General features: G+C 36.7%; 1 protein-coding gene across 2 annotated transcripts in view; it reads left to right on the forward strand.

Annotated features, from left to right (window-relative positions):
- mfsd3 (major facilitator superfamily domain containing 3) overlaps positions 1–15,106 on the forward strand; it is a 60,423-nt gene that overhangs the window by 21,716 nt on the left and 23,601 nt on the right. For both annotated transcript variants that reach the window (XM_059969706.1, XM_059969705.1), the window contains exon 3: positions 7,655–7,802. In XM_059969706.1, the coding sequence (XP_059825689.1) occupies positions 7,655–7,802 (148 nt within the window). The remainder of the gene's footprint in view (positions 1–7,654; positions 7,803–15,106) is intronic.

Below are 15,106 nucleotides of genomic sequence, written 5' to 3' on the forward strand. Positions count from 1 at the left end.
CTCTCAAGTAACTGTCATTAACATATCAGAAGCTTTTTTACAAAAACTGTTGTAGTCAGTCCACTGTTTTCAACAGTTTCATATCATCTGAGCAGCAAGGTCCTTCCTTGGTCCAATATGATTTCCAACAAGAGGCACAGAGTTTGGCACCAATGCCTGTTTGCCTTCTGTTGGGCAACAGTTCATAGTGTACAGCATGGAGACAGTTGTGGCACAATCCAGTACCTTGCTTAATTTGCTTTCAGTTGACTCTCTTTCAGGGAATGTGGCATGCAAATAGTGGGTGGATCTCCAATCAGATTGTAGTTATCTCAGACAGTTAGGTCCCCACAATGCTGGCCATCCTGTTTTTTTACTGCATATAAACCCAATATGACTTGCTGGCTGTTGTATTTCACTGAATTACGAATGTCATTCCCACAGAGGTTATATTTTCTCCAGTATAAGTTCTTAGTTGGATATCTGCAAATCATTTTGTGGAATGGCTGAAAGAGCTGAGCCAGTGTCCAAGTCCGTTTTAATGAGTTTGCTCACTAAACTTGGCTACCTAGTCCTGTGTCACTTCAATCATTATCAAATTTTTTCATCAACAGCATGCAGAACAGTTCTCTTTTAGAACCTGCAACTTAATTTTTTAGCTTTTTCTCTTCCCTGTGCAGTCCATTTATTTTATGTCTGCCCAACATGCTCTTTATAAGTGTCCTATTTTGGTGCAATTTCTACAAGTTTTGTTTTTAAACCTGTGTTGGTCTGGTATGTCTGGGGTATATGTATTTGAGCCCCTGCCACAATGGTAACTGAGTTTGTTTGGTCAGGCTGGTTTTTGCTTAGGCACTTCAAATTTGTTCATGCTCACTTTAATTTCTTATTGTAACTCAATTGCAGCTCTATCTACTGTTTCCATTGATACAGCTATTCCAACTGCTCTTTTAAATGTAAGTTATGCTTCAGCTAGGAGCCATTTTCGAATGTGGATCATAATGTGTGAGTGCAGTGTCTGAGATCACCATTTCCTTTGTCTTTTAGAAAGCCATCTCACGCTGCTTTGTCCTTTGCCATTCCTCCCCAATCTGTAATAATGAGTTCAAGGTGTAGAACATGGTGACCAGGTTTGGCAGGAACCAGTTACAGTAATCAACAAATCCTAAAATATTTCAGCACTGTAACATGTCCTTTGGCCTCAGGGCATCTGCCACTGCTTGAATTTTCACAGCACACTTGTGCAATACTTGTGTATCAATGGAGTGACCACAGTAAGTGGTGCTTGGTTTAAAGAATTTACGCTTGTTGCATCTTGCATTGAGCTCATAATCTTCTAATCTTTTAAACACTGCCTTGAGATTTTGGAGGTGTTCCTCGTCATTTCCACAAAAATGGTGTCTTCCAAGTGCCGGGGCAGCCTTACAGCACCTTGTCCATAGCTTTCTGCTAGAGTGCAGGTGCAGATGCTACTCCAAAAACAAGCTTATCATAGTGATTAAAGCCTTATGTGAGTATTTATAGTGAAGAACACTTAGGACTCTTCTTCCATCTTCATCTGTAGGTAGGCCTTAGTTAAGTCCACTTTGCTGAAGTGTTTCTCTTCAGAAAACTCTGCTCAGATGTCCTTTATCCCAGGCAGAAGGTATCGATCTACTTACAGTACAGGGTTGATAGCAACCCTAAAACTCCACAGGTCCTGACAGACTCCTCCATCTTGGCTTCTGACTGCTAGGACCCGCTTATGAATGCTTTCTTGTAAGATTCTACAAGCTAACCTATCTCTCAGTGCATCATTAAGTCTATCACTGAGCTGACAATGTTCATACAATCACATCAATTCAGCCACTTAGGCTGAAATAGACTCCCCTTGATCCTGCTTATGAAACCTAAGGTGTTCTATGATCAACAATGGTTTTGATTCTAAATGTTTCTGCATTACTTTCATGATACCAGCAACACTCATTTCAGGTGGTTTGATCCAAAGAAATCTGTATGCCTTTAAATCCAATGCAGTCAGTAAAACTGGTACTTGCTTTTTATTGGCTATTCCGTTTGCTTTAAGTTACTGCTCAATCTATTCACTATATAATATCCAGTTATCTATTGTGCAATCAAATTTGTCAGTCCTTCATATGTAGCCAGCTATTTCTGCTTGTTTTTAAACGATTATGCTGCCTTTTTTAACTCACTTGTTTCCTTTTGTGAAGAAAATGTGCTGCTCTGAAGAAAAAAATGTGCTTTGCTTTTTATTAAACTAGAATGTTTCACCACATTTCAACAGATGGGTTTCTCAGGTTTGCTTAACATTTTCCCATTGCCACTGTTATGTAAAAAATAACTAATTGCAAGAAAACCAAAGGAGCTGGGAAGTAACTAGTATGTACTTAGGGCTTAGTTAAGTTAGTTACAAACTAATTTAGTTACAATTATTTAAATTAGTAGCAAACTAATAATTAGTTTGCATTTTTAGCCGAGATATGCACATACCACATGGTGGCTTGATGACATACGCCACTCACTTACTTTTATATATAACCTGTAATGAGTTATTTAAACAAACAAAAATGCTTAATCAAACAAAAATTTTTTACAACACTACTCAAGTACTACTTAAATATTAAATACACGATAGTTTTAACCCATTCAGATTTATTTTCACTGTTTTAAGAAACAATGTTTGGAAGCTGACAGTAAACAATGTAATTTAAATGCAGTGGATAATTTAACTACTGTAAATTTGCTGTGTTTTAAAAATAAGAATAAATTTCTGTATGTGCCCAAGTTCTGTGTTAGTTCCTATGTAAAAGGTATGGAGTGTTAGGTGGTTTGTAAAATTTAATAGCCCAACTTTATGGAAACCAACTAACTTGAACAATGGACAAACTAAAAGAGTAAATAGCTGAAGATTTAATTTTGTCCAGAAGTTTGAAAGATTTAAAGAATACACTGGACAACATTTTTTTTCAGAAGTGTTGCTTCCTCAGATTTTTTTTTTGTTTATGATGGACTGTTTGAAGCTGAACACAAATTTCAGACTACTTGTATCACATAGGAATTTGGAGAAACAAGTAAATAACTTGTATTAAATAAAATACATTTTATTGCATAATGGTGCTGATGTTTGCAATAGTTCAGTAGAGCTAAAAATGTTATGGTGATGATTTTCATTTGTACTCAAATGTCTGAGGCTCCTCACCTCAGCACAGGTCACTGGTGAAGGTGAATGAATGCCATCTGCTGCCAGGGCATTCGGCTCAGATCTACAAGATGTCAACCTGCACTACCTGTGATTGCAATCTAGCAGTGTACTGAGGGAGTAGAATTCCTTTTGATTTCTAAGGATGTCCTGCTGTCAGTATGCTCACAGGACAATATGGGCAAAGGGGTGTCTCATTCTGCTGTGTTGTCTCTGCGAAAAAGAAGATAAAGCCCTTGTATAGAGAATTTGCATACTTGGTCTCCAACAGTAGCTATTTTCTTGTATTTATAAAAGATCAAAGTGCACAAAATCATATTGGCATTCACCCTGAACTTTATAACCTTATGAAGGGAAAAGATGGGAATATCGGTATAATAGCTTTATACTGATATAAATAGCTTTATAATTACCGATATAATTAGCTTTAGCTAGATTTCTATAGTGTAAACCAGCTAGATGACAAACACCCAGTTAATGAATTTATCACAATAATTGCCTGAAGTATTTGTTAAACAAATACACAGTCCAAGCAAGTACAGTGTTGCTGGACTAAATGTCTAGTCAGACTGTATCAGTGTATTTTGCATGACATCCTCTTAACTACCTTGAATCTCTTAACTCAGGTCTGTTTTTAAAGTGGAAAGTGATGCTTAGTGTTCAAGACAGTTTTGGTTAAATAATTTATATTCATTAATGCTATAGTTTTGCACTTCACAGCTCCTTTTCAACTTATCTGTTTCCTGATGATTAATAATGCTACAGCCTGTTGGACAGTATTGAGCTTTGCAATCCTTGGATGTTTGAATAATAATTTCTTGCTAACTTGTTTTGCTGTTACCAATTATCTTTATATGCTAGATTATTCTTGTGAACTTTTTTAGAGTTGTTTTTACAGTTGGGGCAGTGCAGTAACATAGTGGTCAGCACAATGCTTTACAGTGCCAGCAACCCAGTTCATTTCCTGCCGCTGCCTGTAAGGAGTTTGTAGGTTCTCCCCATGGCTTTCCTTCTACAGTCCAGAGATGTACCAGTTGGTTGGTTAATTGGGCATTGTAAATGGCTTCATGATTAGGCCAGCATTAAATTTTAGGGATTGCTGGGTGGCATGGCTCAAAGGGCCAGAAGGACTTACTCCAGACTGCATCTCAATAAATAATAAATAAATTAAATAAAAATAATTGTCTTTGGCTACTAAAACTCCTCCGTTGTACATCTCTGGATACAAACCTTTAGACTTGCTTCTTTTTTTCAAGTAAATGACTGATAATTTGTCTCTTACAAATTCTTCACCATTTGGTAATGCATGGATTATTTTTCCTCGACCACAAATGCATGATTGGCCTTAACTAATGTAATGTTAAAAATGTCATGACTGCTATTACTTATTTGTTTTCCCTTTTTATATTACGGTCAATAAGTTCTATTTATATGTTGGTTCTGTGCATGGTTGGCATGTGTTTTAGTATGTTATTTGCATAATATATTTCTTTCCTCATTTACTCAACCACCTCCAAAGTGGTTAGAAGTATTGATCCAAAAATGTTTTCAATCTAAAATTATTCACAAATTACTCACAACATATGTAATACTTTCATAAACGGTACATCTCTTAAAAAGTTATAATCTATAAATATTCAGTACTGAATTTGCAATGAGATCAAACTTTTGTTTTTAAAATCTATACATTCTTAAGTGCTACCACTAAATAATCAAATAGATAATGACATTAAGAAATGGGGTTTTGTCATTTAGGAAGCAGACTAATGACTTTAGCTATTTGGACCAATGAAAGATTAGCTCAAAAAAATAACCTATTAACTTTAGAACATGAAACTTTTAAAATGGGTATTTCATTGATTCTTTTTGAGGAGGTAACATGAAGCTTTAAATGCTATAATATGCTATACTCAATTATAAAACTTCCTCTCACTGGCTCATGCCATGAATTTAACTGGATATATTTTGTGAATACGTCTAAAGTTGTCAAGGAAATGGAAGAAATTGGGCTGTGGTACTTCTTGAATAAACTGGTCATGAAGGGAAGTACTACACAGAATACCTTAAGAATCAAGGCAGGTTTAGGGTGCATTTGTATGCTATTACAATGAAGAAGCAGTCTGCAACCGATAGCTCAAACTGAAAAATGATGCCAAGTGGTTAAGTTTCCAAATGACGATGATGAATACAGCCAGGGATTAACAAAAAGAAATAGATTGATTTTAGGAATGGAGAAAACAGTAACAGTAAAAAAAAATGCAATGTATTTATTGTTCTCTAAGGAAAAGAAGAATGTTTATGCCTACTGTTTTATAATCACCTTGAAGGCAAAGGTAATTCTGACTTTAGATTTTTGTTGCTACCTTTCTAAACCAGTTTAGGCCATTTAGCCCATTGAGTCTTCTCCGCCATTCTATCATGGCTATTTTACACTTGACACCCTTACTAATCAAGAACATATGAACCTCTGCTTTAAATATACCCTCAACTAGCAATCTTAATATTTATTTAGTTGCCTCTACTGCTTCTATCCCTAATACCTGTTATTATTTCCATTTCTCCAGTACACCAGCCCAGACCACTTATCTCTATTAGTTTCTTAACTCTATCCATGCCATCTCCAAGCTCTTCTGCTCCAGTAAGAGGACTTCATAATCTTCCATCCTTATTCAGGGTATTATTCCAAGCATCTGTCATCATAGTGACAGGTGCTGAAGATAGCACCTCAAAAAAAAAATAGTTTCTGGAATTTGTAGGTTGATGTGGTAACACTTTTAATATGATTTGACTTCTCACTTCTGACAAGGTTGGCAGCGTGATGCTACAAAACAATCATAAGATGTGCATAAGTTGTTCTGATTGAACGACCATCCTTCCTCCAAATTTTTACTGCCTACATTTAATTTAAACCTTTATGCATTGAATACCAATTTAAATCTGAGCCTGGATACTCAGTGTTTGCAACCGGTCAGATATATATCTGTCCACTAGCACATCATCTGCCTCGGGAAACTGATTCACATTGATAGCTTGGTGCCAATAGTGACAGTGATTTTGTTTCATAATGTTGAGAAGCTGTAGATGCTGGGGCTTTGTGTTCATTAGTTCAAGGATGGTCAGACTAGAACAAAACGCAGCATAAAATACTCTAACAATTAGCTGACTGTATTTTGGGTCAGCATTTCAAATGCCACAGCCACACTTATTTTAAATGATATTTCAAATACAGTATTTTAGGGTTTAGTCTAATAAGGCCAAGAAAGATGAAAAATAAAGCATGACATAGGAACTGTCCAATTCTGAAGTTCACTTAAGATCCACTAGGTGAAGCTATAATGACACCAAAAATCAATCTCTCTTGGTATTAATAAAATGGGGAAACAATTTGAAGAAGTGTGACTCTGCTTCTGAGAATATTTTGCAACAGTGAAATAAATAGGAACTGATTATAGTAAACCTAAGCTGAACGAAGTAATTTTCTATCATTAGGCCGTGGTAAGAGTAAGGTAGCAGAGTGATTACTGTGAGGGATTTTTTTCTTCATGTTCGTTGCACAGTTAATGCACTGTATCACAGTTCAAGTGTTGTGAATTCCAACTGAAGCTTCATTGCACCAATGGACTCAGAATTTAGCAGTAATCCAAAAATCCACCATTACAACAACACCAGATGGATTGCTAAAAATAGTCTTTCATCAGGTAATCTAGCTGGATTACTACATTTGCAAAATTGCCTACATATAAGAAGTGGGATTTGGCTTTATTTTCAACATAAAGTTGTGATCTGTCGAAGGGATGATGCTGGGCAATATGTTTGCATGCACTTTCATTGTATGTGCCTGAAGGATGTACTAGTCACATGAGAGTAAAACATTTTCTAAGTGACCATGAACAGATCTATTGGAATCTATTCAAAATACATGACACAGATCTTAGTTTTGCCACCATCTTGCAGTATTACACTGATATTATGCTGTGGATCATATGATTACATTGTAAAAACTGCAGTTTGTTGTCTTTTGCACACTGTTTGAATGCCAAGTTGGTGCAGTGTTTCATTGATTGTGGTTATTATTGTATTATGGATTTATTGAGTATGCCTGTGAGAAAATGAAATGAATCTCAGGGTTGTGTGGTGACATACATGTATTTTGATAATAAATTTACTTTGAACTTTGAAACAATAGCAAACTTGAATATGTAAATCAGTTACTGGTGAACTAGTTCATGCTACTAGTTTATAGTATATATAATGGAGGATGATATAAAGCTTGAGTTGTCCCCTCACAGAATAAAAGCAAAGGTGACTTGGAAATCTCATTGGGAAATATTAACTGTTCACAATCTGAAGCAATTTATAGATTAGTTTCATAATATGTCTGGGCATTCTTCCTCAGCTTCAGCAGATTCACGTTTATTGTTGCCAATGTACTCTGCTATTCTATTGACTTGTGCTTCCATCTTATTCTGTTTTCAGGAGAACAGGGTTCTGTGAGCATGTTTCCAATGTTTTTATTGGAGCATGGTTTCTCTTCGACTGAGCTGGGCTTCTGGAATGGGATAGTTGCAATGGGATTCTCTATTTTTGGATCGTGCACTGGCGGCATACTTATGCCTAAGTATAAGTAAGTTCAAAAAGTTGAATGATCTTATTCATGAATAGGCATGAGAAAAATACACTTCTGTTTTAGACATTAATACTGCATTTGTTTGAGTTGTTTTATTTGGAAAGTTTTACTAAAAACAGTTGAATTGCTGTAAGATGTCATGGTTTTAGAGAAATGCAACATGGAAACAAGCATTTCAGCCTATTGAGTCTGCACTGAACATCAAGCACCAATTTTTACACTAATCTTACCCTAACTCATTTTATTTCCTTTCCCTCATACTCTTATCAACTATCACCCTCACTCCATTCCTCAAACTCTCCATTTAACAATGTGGCAGTCAGTTGTAATAGTTTGCATATGAGACTCTGTCTAACCTTAGGATCAATTGGATTTGTTTGTAATGTTTGTAGATAGTTTAAAATTACTCTTCTTTAGATTTTTCTGCTTGTGAGTGGGTAGGTAGATTGGGGCAGAGTCAAGAAGGCAGAAGGTCCCATTGGGCATTATTGTATCGCATTTTATAGTGTTGCTTATGCACATGGTGAACATAAACCAACAACAAAAGTTCATTCATTTAAAATGTTGATCAAGCATATTCCAAACAACAGTGATAATGTGTATACATAAATAGAAATATGACATGTGGAATACTTGAAGAAACACATCAAATATATAAGTCTGTAGGTAGATACAACAAGTCAAATCAAAATAGCAGCATTTATACAAGTAGGAAGGAACATTGTTTTTATTACCTGCATAGTTTCAATCATTTTTAATAACTCAACTCTGTATTTGCCTATGTAAATTATAACTGTGCCAAAATAGAATAAAATTATTCCAGGAAATAATGGATAATCCCATGATCTAACCAATTTGTGTCATAAATGAAAGAAATTTATACTGTATTTCTAATTCTTTGGTGATTTTAAAAATTCTTCAATACATGTAAGTTTCCCTAAATGAACAACAATGGTTAAACGTCCCACCTTTGTGTTGATACAGTAATAGCCCTTGTACAGTTTTTGCATTTTTTTTTCAAAACAAAGTTAAATCCCCTATATGAATAAGAAATCTGGCATTGGAAGTTTATAGAATAACTTTTATCATCTTTATCTGCTTCTAAATCAATGCATTCCAATAACAAGAGTGTCAGATGATTCTCTGCGCTCTATTGAGCCAATTGTTTGATTGACTTTTGACCTATAAGCAGTTACACTAGCTCTTCTATGTTTTAGGCAGTTGAATTGAGAAAAATGTAAAATTACTGAGATTTCAATTTGGCATTGAAATCGGAAGGAAGGGCAGACCTGGCATCCAGCACTCCCTCAAAGTCCCTGGGACTTGACAAATAATATTGAGTGTCAAATTGATGATGGGACTATAGTAAAGTGGGTCACAGATTGCAGAAAATGAATCCCTTTTAGATCAATATACTGCATGGCACTTCTCATGTGCCTTGTCTTATTAGCTGTAATCTCATTTGAAGACCTGAAACTACCGCATTTTTCCTATATAATTTATGTTGGTGTTTATGCATTTCTTTTAAAGGTGGATTTGATGGATTTGACTTTTAATTTTTATAAATACTATTTTTTTAGTTTTCGAAAATTAAATAGAGTATGTTTCTACAAGATTAGATTCAGTGCTTTTCCTGTGTAATGCATCATAAGTTGAAATGAAACAGTCCATGAACACTACCTTATTATTTTGTTTTGTAATTTGTAGTAATTTTTTTGTCTTTGCACTGTACTTCTGTTGAAAAACAACAACATTCACATTATATAAGAGGATGATAGTAAACCTCATTCTGATTCTGATTTGTTACTGTATCAAACCAGATCAAATATTTTGCTTTTCTGTATTCAGTGATTACCCAAAAATATAAATTGAAAATATATTTATTACTCTAGTAAGATATATTCTCAGAGTATACAGTGAAAGAACAAAGTACAACCATTTTCATACTAATAAGCAGTAATAAGCGTGCATGTTTTTTAAATTTTGCGCTATACAGCTGAAGGATATTTTATTTCTGCGAAATGTGAACTTTAGCTTCTAAATAAATGTATCTCATTTTACATCAAAATTGAAAAATCCAGGCATCTGTTTTGTAATTTCATATTTTTCCTCCCTCACCTGTTTCTGCAAGAATGCTAATCATTTATAACACATTAATGCTGGCAAATTTGAGATGAGAGCTTCTTTAATGCTCTTATCAATTAGTAAATATCACCACACTTGGAAAATTATGTAACTAGAAAAAAGGTGTTTTTTCCTTCTAGGAGCTGTAAAATAGGTTCTAAGTATGTAGCAAATCAGCATCTGCTGAACTATGTTCAGAATCTTTCAAGAACTTTTCACAAAGAATAGTTTCACAAAGTGGGCTTGCTGTGTTTTTGCTTCCAATTTATTCTTAAGACTAGTCATATTTTTTGTTGGCCTATTGAATCAAATTCAAAATGGGAGAAACAGTCATAAAACCATAAGACGAGTGAAGAATTGGACAATTTGGCTCATCAAGTCTGCAATGGCATTCCATCATGGCTGATTTATAATCCCTCTCAACTCCATTCACCTGCCTTCTCCCTGCAATCTTTGATGTCCTGACTAATCAAGAACCTATAAACCTCCACTCATATCCAATGACTTGGCCTTCACAGCAGTTTGTGGCAATGAATTCTACAGATTCACCACCCACCAGCTAAAGAAAATGTTCCTCATCTCTGTTCTAAATGGACATTCATCCATTCTTAGACTGTGCTTTCTGGTCTTAGCCTCTCTTAAGTAGGAAGCATCCTCTCCATATCCACTCTATCTAGGTATTTCAATATTCAATAGGTTTCATTGAGATCCCTCATTGTTTTAAACTCCAGGGAGTACAGCCCAGAGCCATCAAATGTTCCTCATCTTTAACCCTTTCATTCTCAGAATCATTCTCATGAACCTCCTTTGTACCTTCTCCAATGCCAGCATATCTTTTCTTAGACAAAGAGCACAAAACTGCTCACAATATTCCAAGCTTGGTCTGACCAATACTTTATAAAGCCTCAACATGACATCCCTGCTCTTATATTCTGGTCCTCTTGAAATGAACGCTAACATTGCACTTACCTTCCTTCACATCGACTTAACCTTTAGTAAATCCTGCACGTCTGATTTTTGAATTTTTTTCCCAATTAGGAAATAGTCTTCACCAGTGATTCCCAAGGGGGTTGGTTACGTGACCTAAGGGAGTGATAGGGGAAATAGAGGTCGTCAGGAGGCATTCTAGATTCTTGAGGGGTTGGAGGTGCAGTAATTGCCATCCTAATTTGAGGCACAAGACTTGACTGACCATTAGTAGAGCAGGTACTTCCAAAAAAAAGGATGAGGCACTGGAACACGGGAAGAACCATAGCTCTGCAGGAAGTGAGCACTCGTCACAACATGTCTGAAACTCGGCAATCTCATCCAACCTTACCAACCAAATAGATGTTATTGGGGATGCATAAATTAGCAACTAGGGTGCCCAACAGTTCCCCTTGTCTCACGGTACAGAACAAGTTCATGCAACTTAACAGTTGATAAGTCAAGTACACCCTTGCAACTTTTTCTACAGATCTACAGAAAATAGGTTGCACGATGATACAGCGCTGGCCAGAACCAAGTGGTGAAATGAACCTGCCAGCCCCAAAGATACTTCTTGAAGTGTTCAAAGTGACCTCGGCTTCGTATGTGCAATCAAGAACCATCTTAGTGGATTATGAGATCTTCTGTGATTAGTTAATTGCGCTAACTGGAATAGTATAAAGGTAGTTTGCTGAACACCTGCTGTATCCTGACTAACATTCAGCTTCCAATCTGAATCTTTGTCAACGTAATTTTTGCTGTTGCTGATGTCTTCATCTTCACCTCGCCATTCCTTTGTATGCCCCCATTAAGGCTCCATCTTTATCAACTCGCTGCCATCGTCAACTTCCAATAGGCATTCGCAGATAGTGTTCATTTTTTATTTAAATTTAGCCCTGTTAGTGATGGATAAATGCATATGGTGTGATCTCTGAGTCTGAAGGCAGTGAAGCCTTGAATTCTAATCCTGCTAAGAAACGGAAACTACAGAAAGTGCGTCAATACAATGTCACATACCTGGAGTATTATTTTATTCCATTCCAGTCAAATCAACAACACTTCATGTGTTTTATTCGTAACACTGTACTGTCTAATGAAGTCATGAAACCATCAAGATTGTGGGAATACTTCTATAAAAGATACCCTGAAAAGGCTGCTTATGGTATTACTTTGTTCCAGAAGATGAAAGAAGCAATTGAAAAGCATTGAACATTCGAGTCATTTGCCAAGAAAGCTAAAAATGACCTTGATAGTGGTCTGATTGCTTCTTATAACATTTCCAAAATGATAGAAAAGTGTGGAAAATCTCATCCGACTGGTGAAAGATTAATAATACTGCTGTATCAGAAGTTCTCACTACTGTTCCCAAAATGGATACCAGTATTTTTAAATCATTTCCTCTGAGTAATAACTTGCTTGCAATTCACTGTGTAATTCATCGTCAACATCTCACAGTGAGAAACCTCAGCCAAGGACTTTTTTCAAGCACGATGATAAAGAATTTGAACGTTTGTTTCTTCATACTGAAGTGTGTTGGCTGTCAAAAGGCTGCTGCTTAAAACGTTTCTTTGATCTTTTTGATACTGTGGTTGAAGTTTTGCTCAAATTGACAAGAGCTTGGGAAACAAGATTGAAAATCTGGCTGAGTGGTGTCATAACGACTGCTTCTTACTCAATGTCTGCAAGACGAAGGAGCTAATTATTGTTTTAGGAGCAGGAAATCAGAGATTCATGACACAGTTCTCATTGGAGGATCAGAGGTGGAGAGGGTCAGCAACTTTAAATTCCTCAGTGATATTATTTTGGAGGGCCTGCCCTGAGCCCAGCATGTAAGTGCAATTATGAAGAAAGCAAGACAATGCCTTTACTTTCTTAGGAGTTTGAGGAGATACAACATGACATCTAAAACTTTGACAAACTTCTATAGATTCAAAGTGGTGAATTTATTGACTGGCTTCATCACAGCCTGATATGGAAATACCAATGCCCCTGCACAGAAACTACTACAAAAAGTAGTGGATTTGGTTCAGTCCATCATGGGTAAAGCCCTCCCTATCATTAACCTTGTCTACACGAAGCATTGTTGCAGGAAAACATCATCAAGGACTTTACCACCCAGGACATACTTTCTTCTTGCTGCTGCTATCAGGAAGAACTTATAAGAGCCTCAGAACTCATACCACCAGGTTCAAGATCAGTTATTACCCCTCAGCCATCAAAGGGGATAACTTTAAAAAATATTGGCATTTGTGGTATGTGGCTACACTGTCATATGAAGTTTCCTGGTCTTTGGAGAAGAGCCAAATTGCTCTTCATTGCATATCCATCCCCCTACCTTGTTGAAAGAGGCTTCAATGCAGTGAAGCATCTACTCATGAAACATAGAAATCGCTTGGACATACGCATGGGGACTTACGGCTTTTGCTGTCACAACTTGAACCAGATATTTTAACTTTACCTAAAAACCCTCAAACTCAACGATCGCATTGAAGCTGCTGCACAGTGCACAGGTACTGTGTAAGCTAGTTTTAAAAATAATTAAGAATTTAAAGCAGAATCCTTTTTCTCATGTTAGCATATGGGAGATGCTTTTACATTATGGGGGCAATGAAAAATAGATTGTGCCCAAAGGTGACGTTGGCAAGAATTAAAGTGCTTTAAAGGGGTGTTGGACTAAAAAAAAGTTGGAAAACACTGGTCTACACCTTTATTCCTTCTACCACTTCCAGACACAATATTCCATCTGCCACTTCTTTGCCCATTCTCTTAATCTGTCTGACATTCTGCAGACTCCCTGCTTCCTCAACACTACCTGCCCCTCCATCATTCTTTGTATCATACACAAACTTGGCCATAAAGCCATCAATTCTGTCATCCAAGTCATTAACATATGAAATCAAGTGGTCCCAGCACCAGCCCCTGTGGAACACTATTAGTCACCAGCAGCCAATCAGAAAAGGCACCCTTCTTTGGCTCCAGCCAGTCAGCCAATTTCCTACCCATGCTAGTATCTTTTCTGTAATACCGTGGGTTCTTATTAGGCAGCCTAATGTGTGGCACCTTGTCAAAAGCCTTCTGAAAATCCAAGTTAACAACATCCACTGACTCCCGCCCTTCTTGAAGAGTGGAGTGGACACTTTCAATTTTCCAGTCTTCCAGAACCCTGGAATGTAGTCTGTCTAGTCCAGGTGACTTAACTACCTTCAGACCTTTGTCAGTCCGCTTGTTATTTCCTCAAAGAATTCCAACAGATTTGTAAGGCAAGTTTTCCCCTTTAGAAAGCCATGCTGACTTTGGTCTATTTTATCATATGCCTCTAAGTACCCTGAAACCTCATCCTTAATAATGGACGCATATAACTTCCCAGCCATTGAAGTCAGATTAACTGGCATATAATTTCCTTTCTTCTGCCTCCCTCCTATCTTGAAGAGTGGAGTGACATTTTCAATTTTCCAGTCTTCCAGAACCCTGGAGTGTAGTCCATCTAGTCCAGGTGACTTAGCTACCTTCAGACTTTTCAGCTTCCCAAGCACCTTCTTCTTAGTAATAGCAACAGCACCCACTACTGCCCCCTGACACTCCTGCATTTCTGGCATATTGCTAGTGTCTTCCACAGTGAAGACAGACGCACAATACTTATTAAGTTCATCTGCCATTTCTTTGTTCCTCGGTATGACCTTTCAAGCATCATTTACCAGTGGTCTGATATCCACTCTAAACTATTTTTACTCTGTATATGTCTAAAAACACTTTTTTGATTTTTATTTTATATTATTGGCTAACTTACCTTCATATTTCATCTTTTCTGCCCTTAGATCTCCTCCTTTGAGATCTAGCACCAACTTGATTTTCTTAATCTACTTGCATGTTGAAATCCCCAGTGATTATTGTAACATTGCCCTTATTACATGCCCTTTCTATCTACTGTTGTGATTTGTACTCCACATCCTGGCTACTGTTTGGAGGCCTGTGTGTAACTCCCATCAGGGTATTTTTACTCTTGCAATTCCTTAATTTTCCCCATAAGAATTCTGCATCTTTTGATCCTATGTCACCTCTTCCTAGGAATTTAATTTTATTTTTTATCAACAGAGCCACCCCACCCCTCAGCTTCCCTGTCTATCCTTTCAATATAATAATGTATTCTTGGATGTTAAGCTCCAAATTGTGATTTTCTTTCTGCTGTGACTCACTGATGCCCACAATGTCAT

This window comes from Hypanus sabinus, chromosome 5, assembly GCF_030144855.1.
Source record: "Hypanus sabinus isolate sHypSab1 chromosome 5, sHypSab1.hap1, whole genome shotgun sequence".
Lineage (NCBI taxonomy): Eukaryota > Metazoa > Chordata > Chondrichthyes > Myliobatiformes > Dasyatidae > Hypanus > Hypanus sabinus.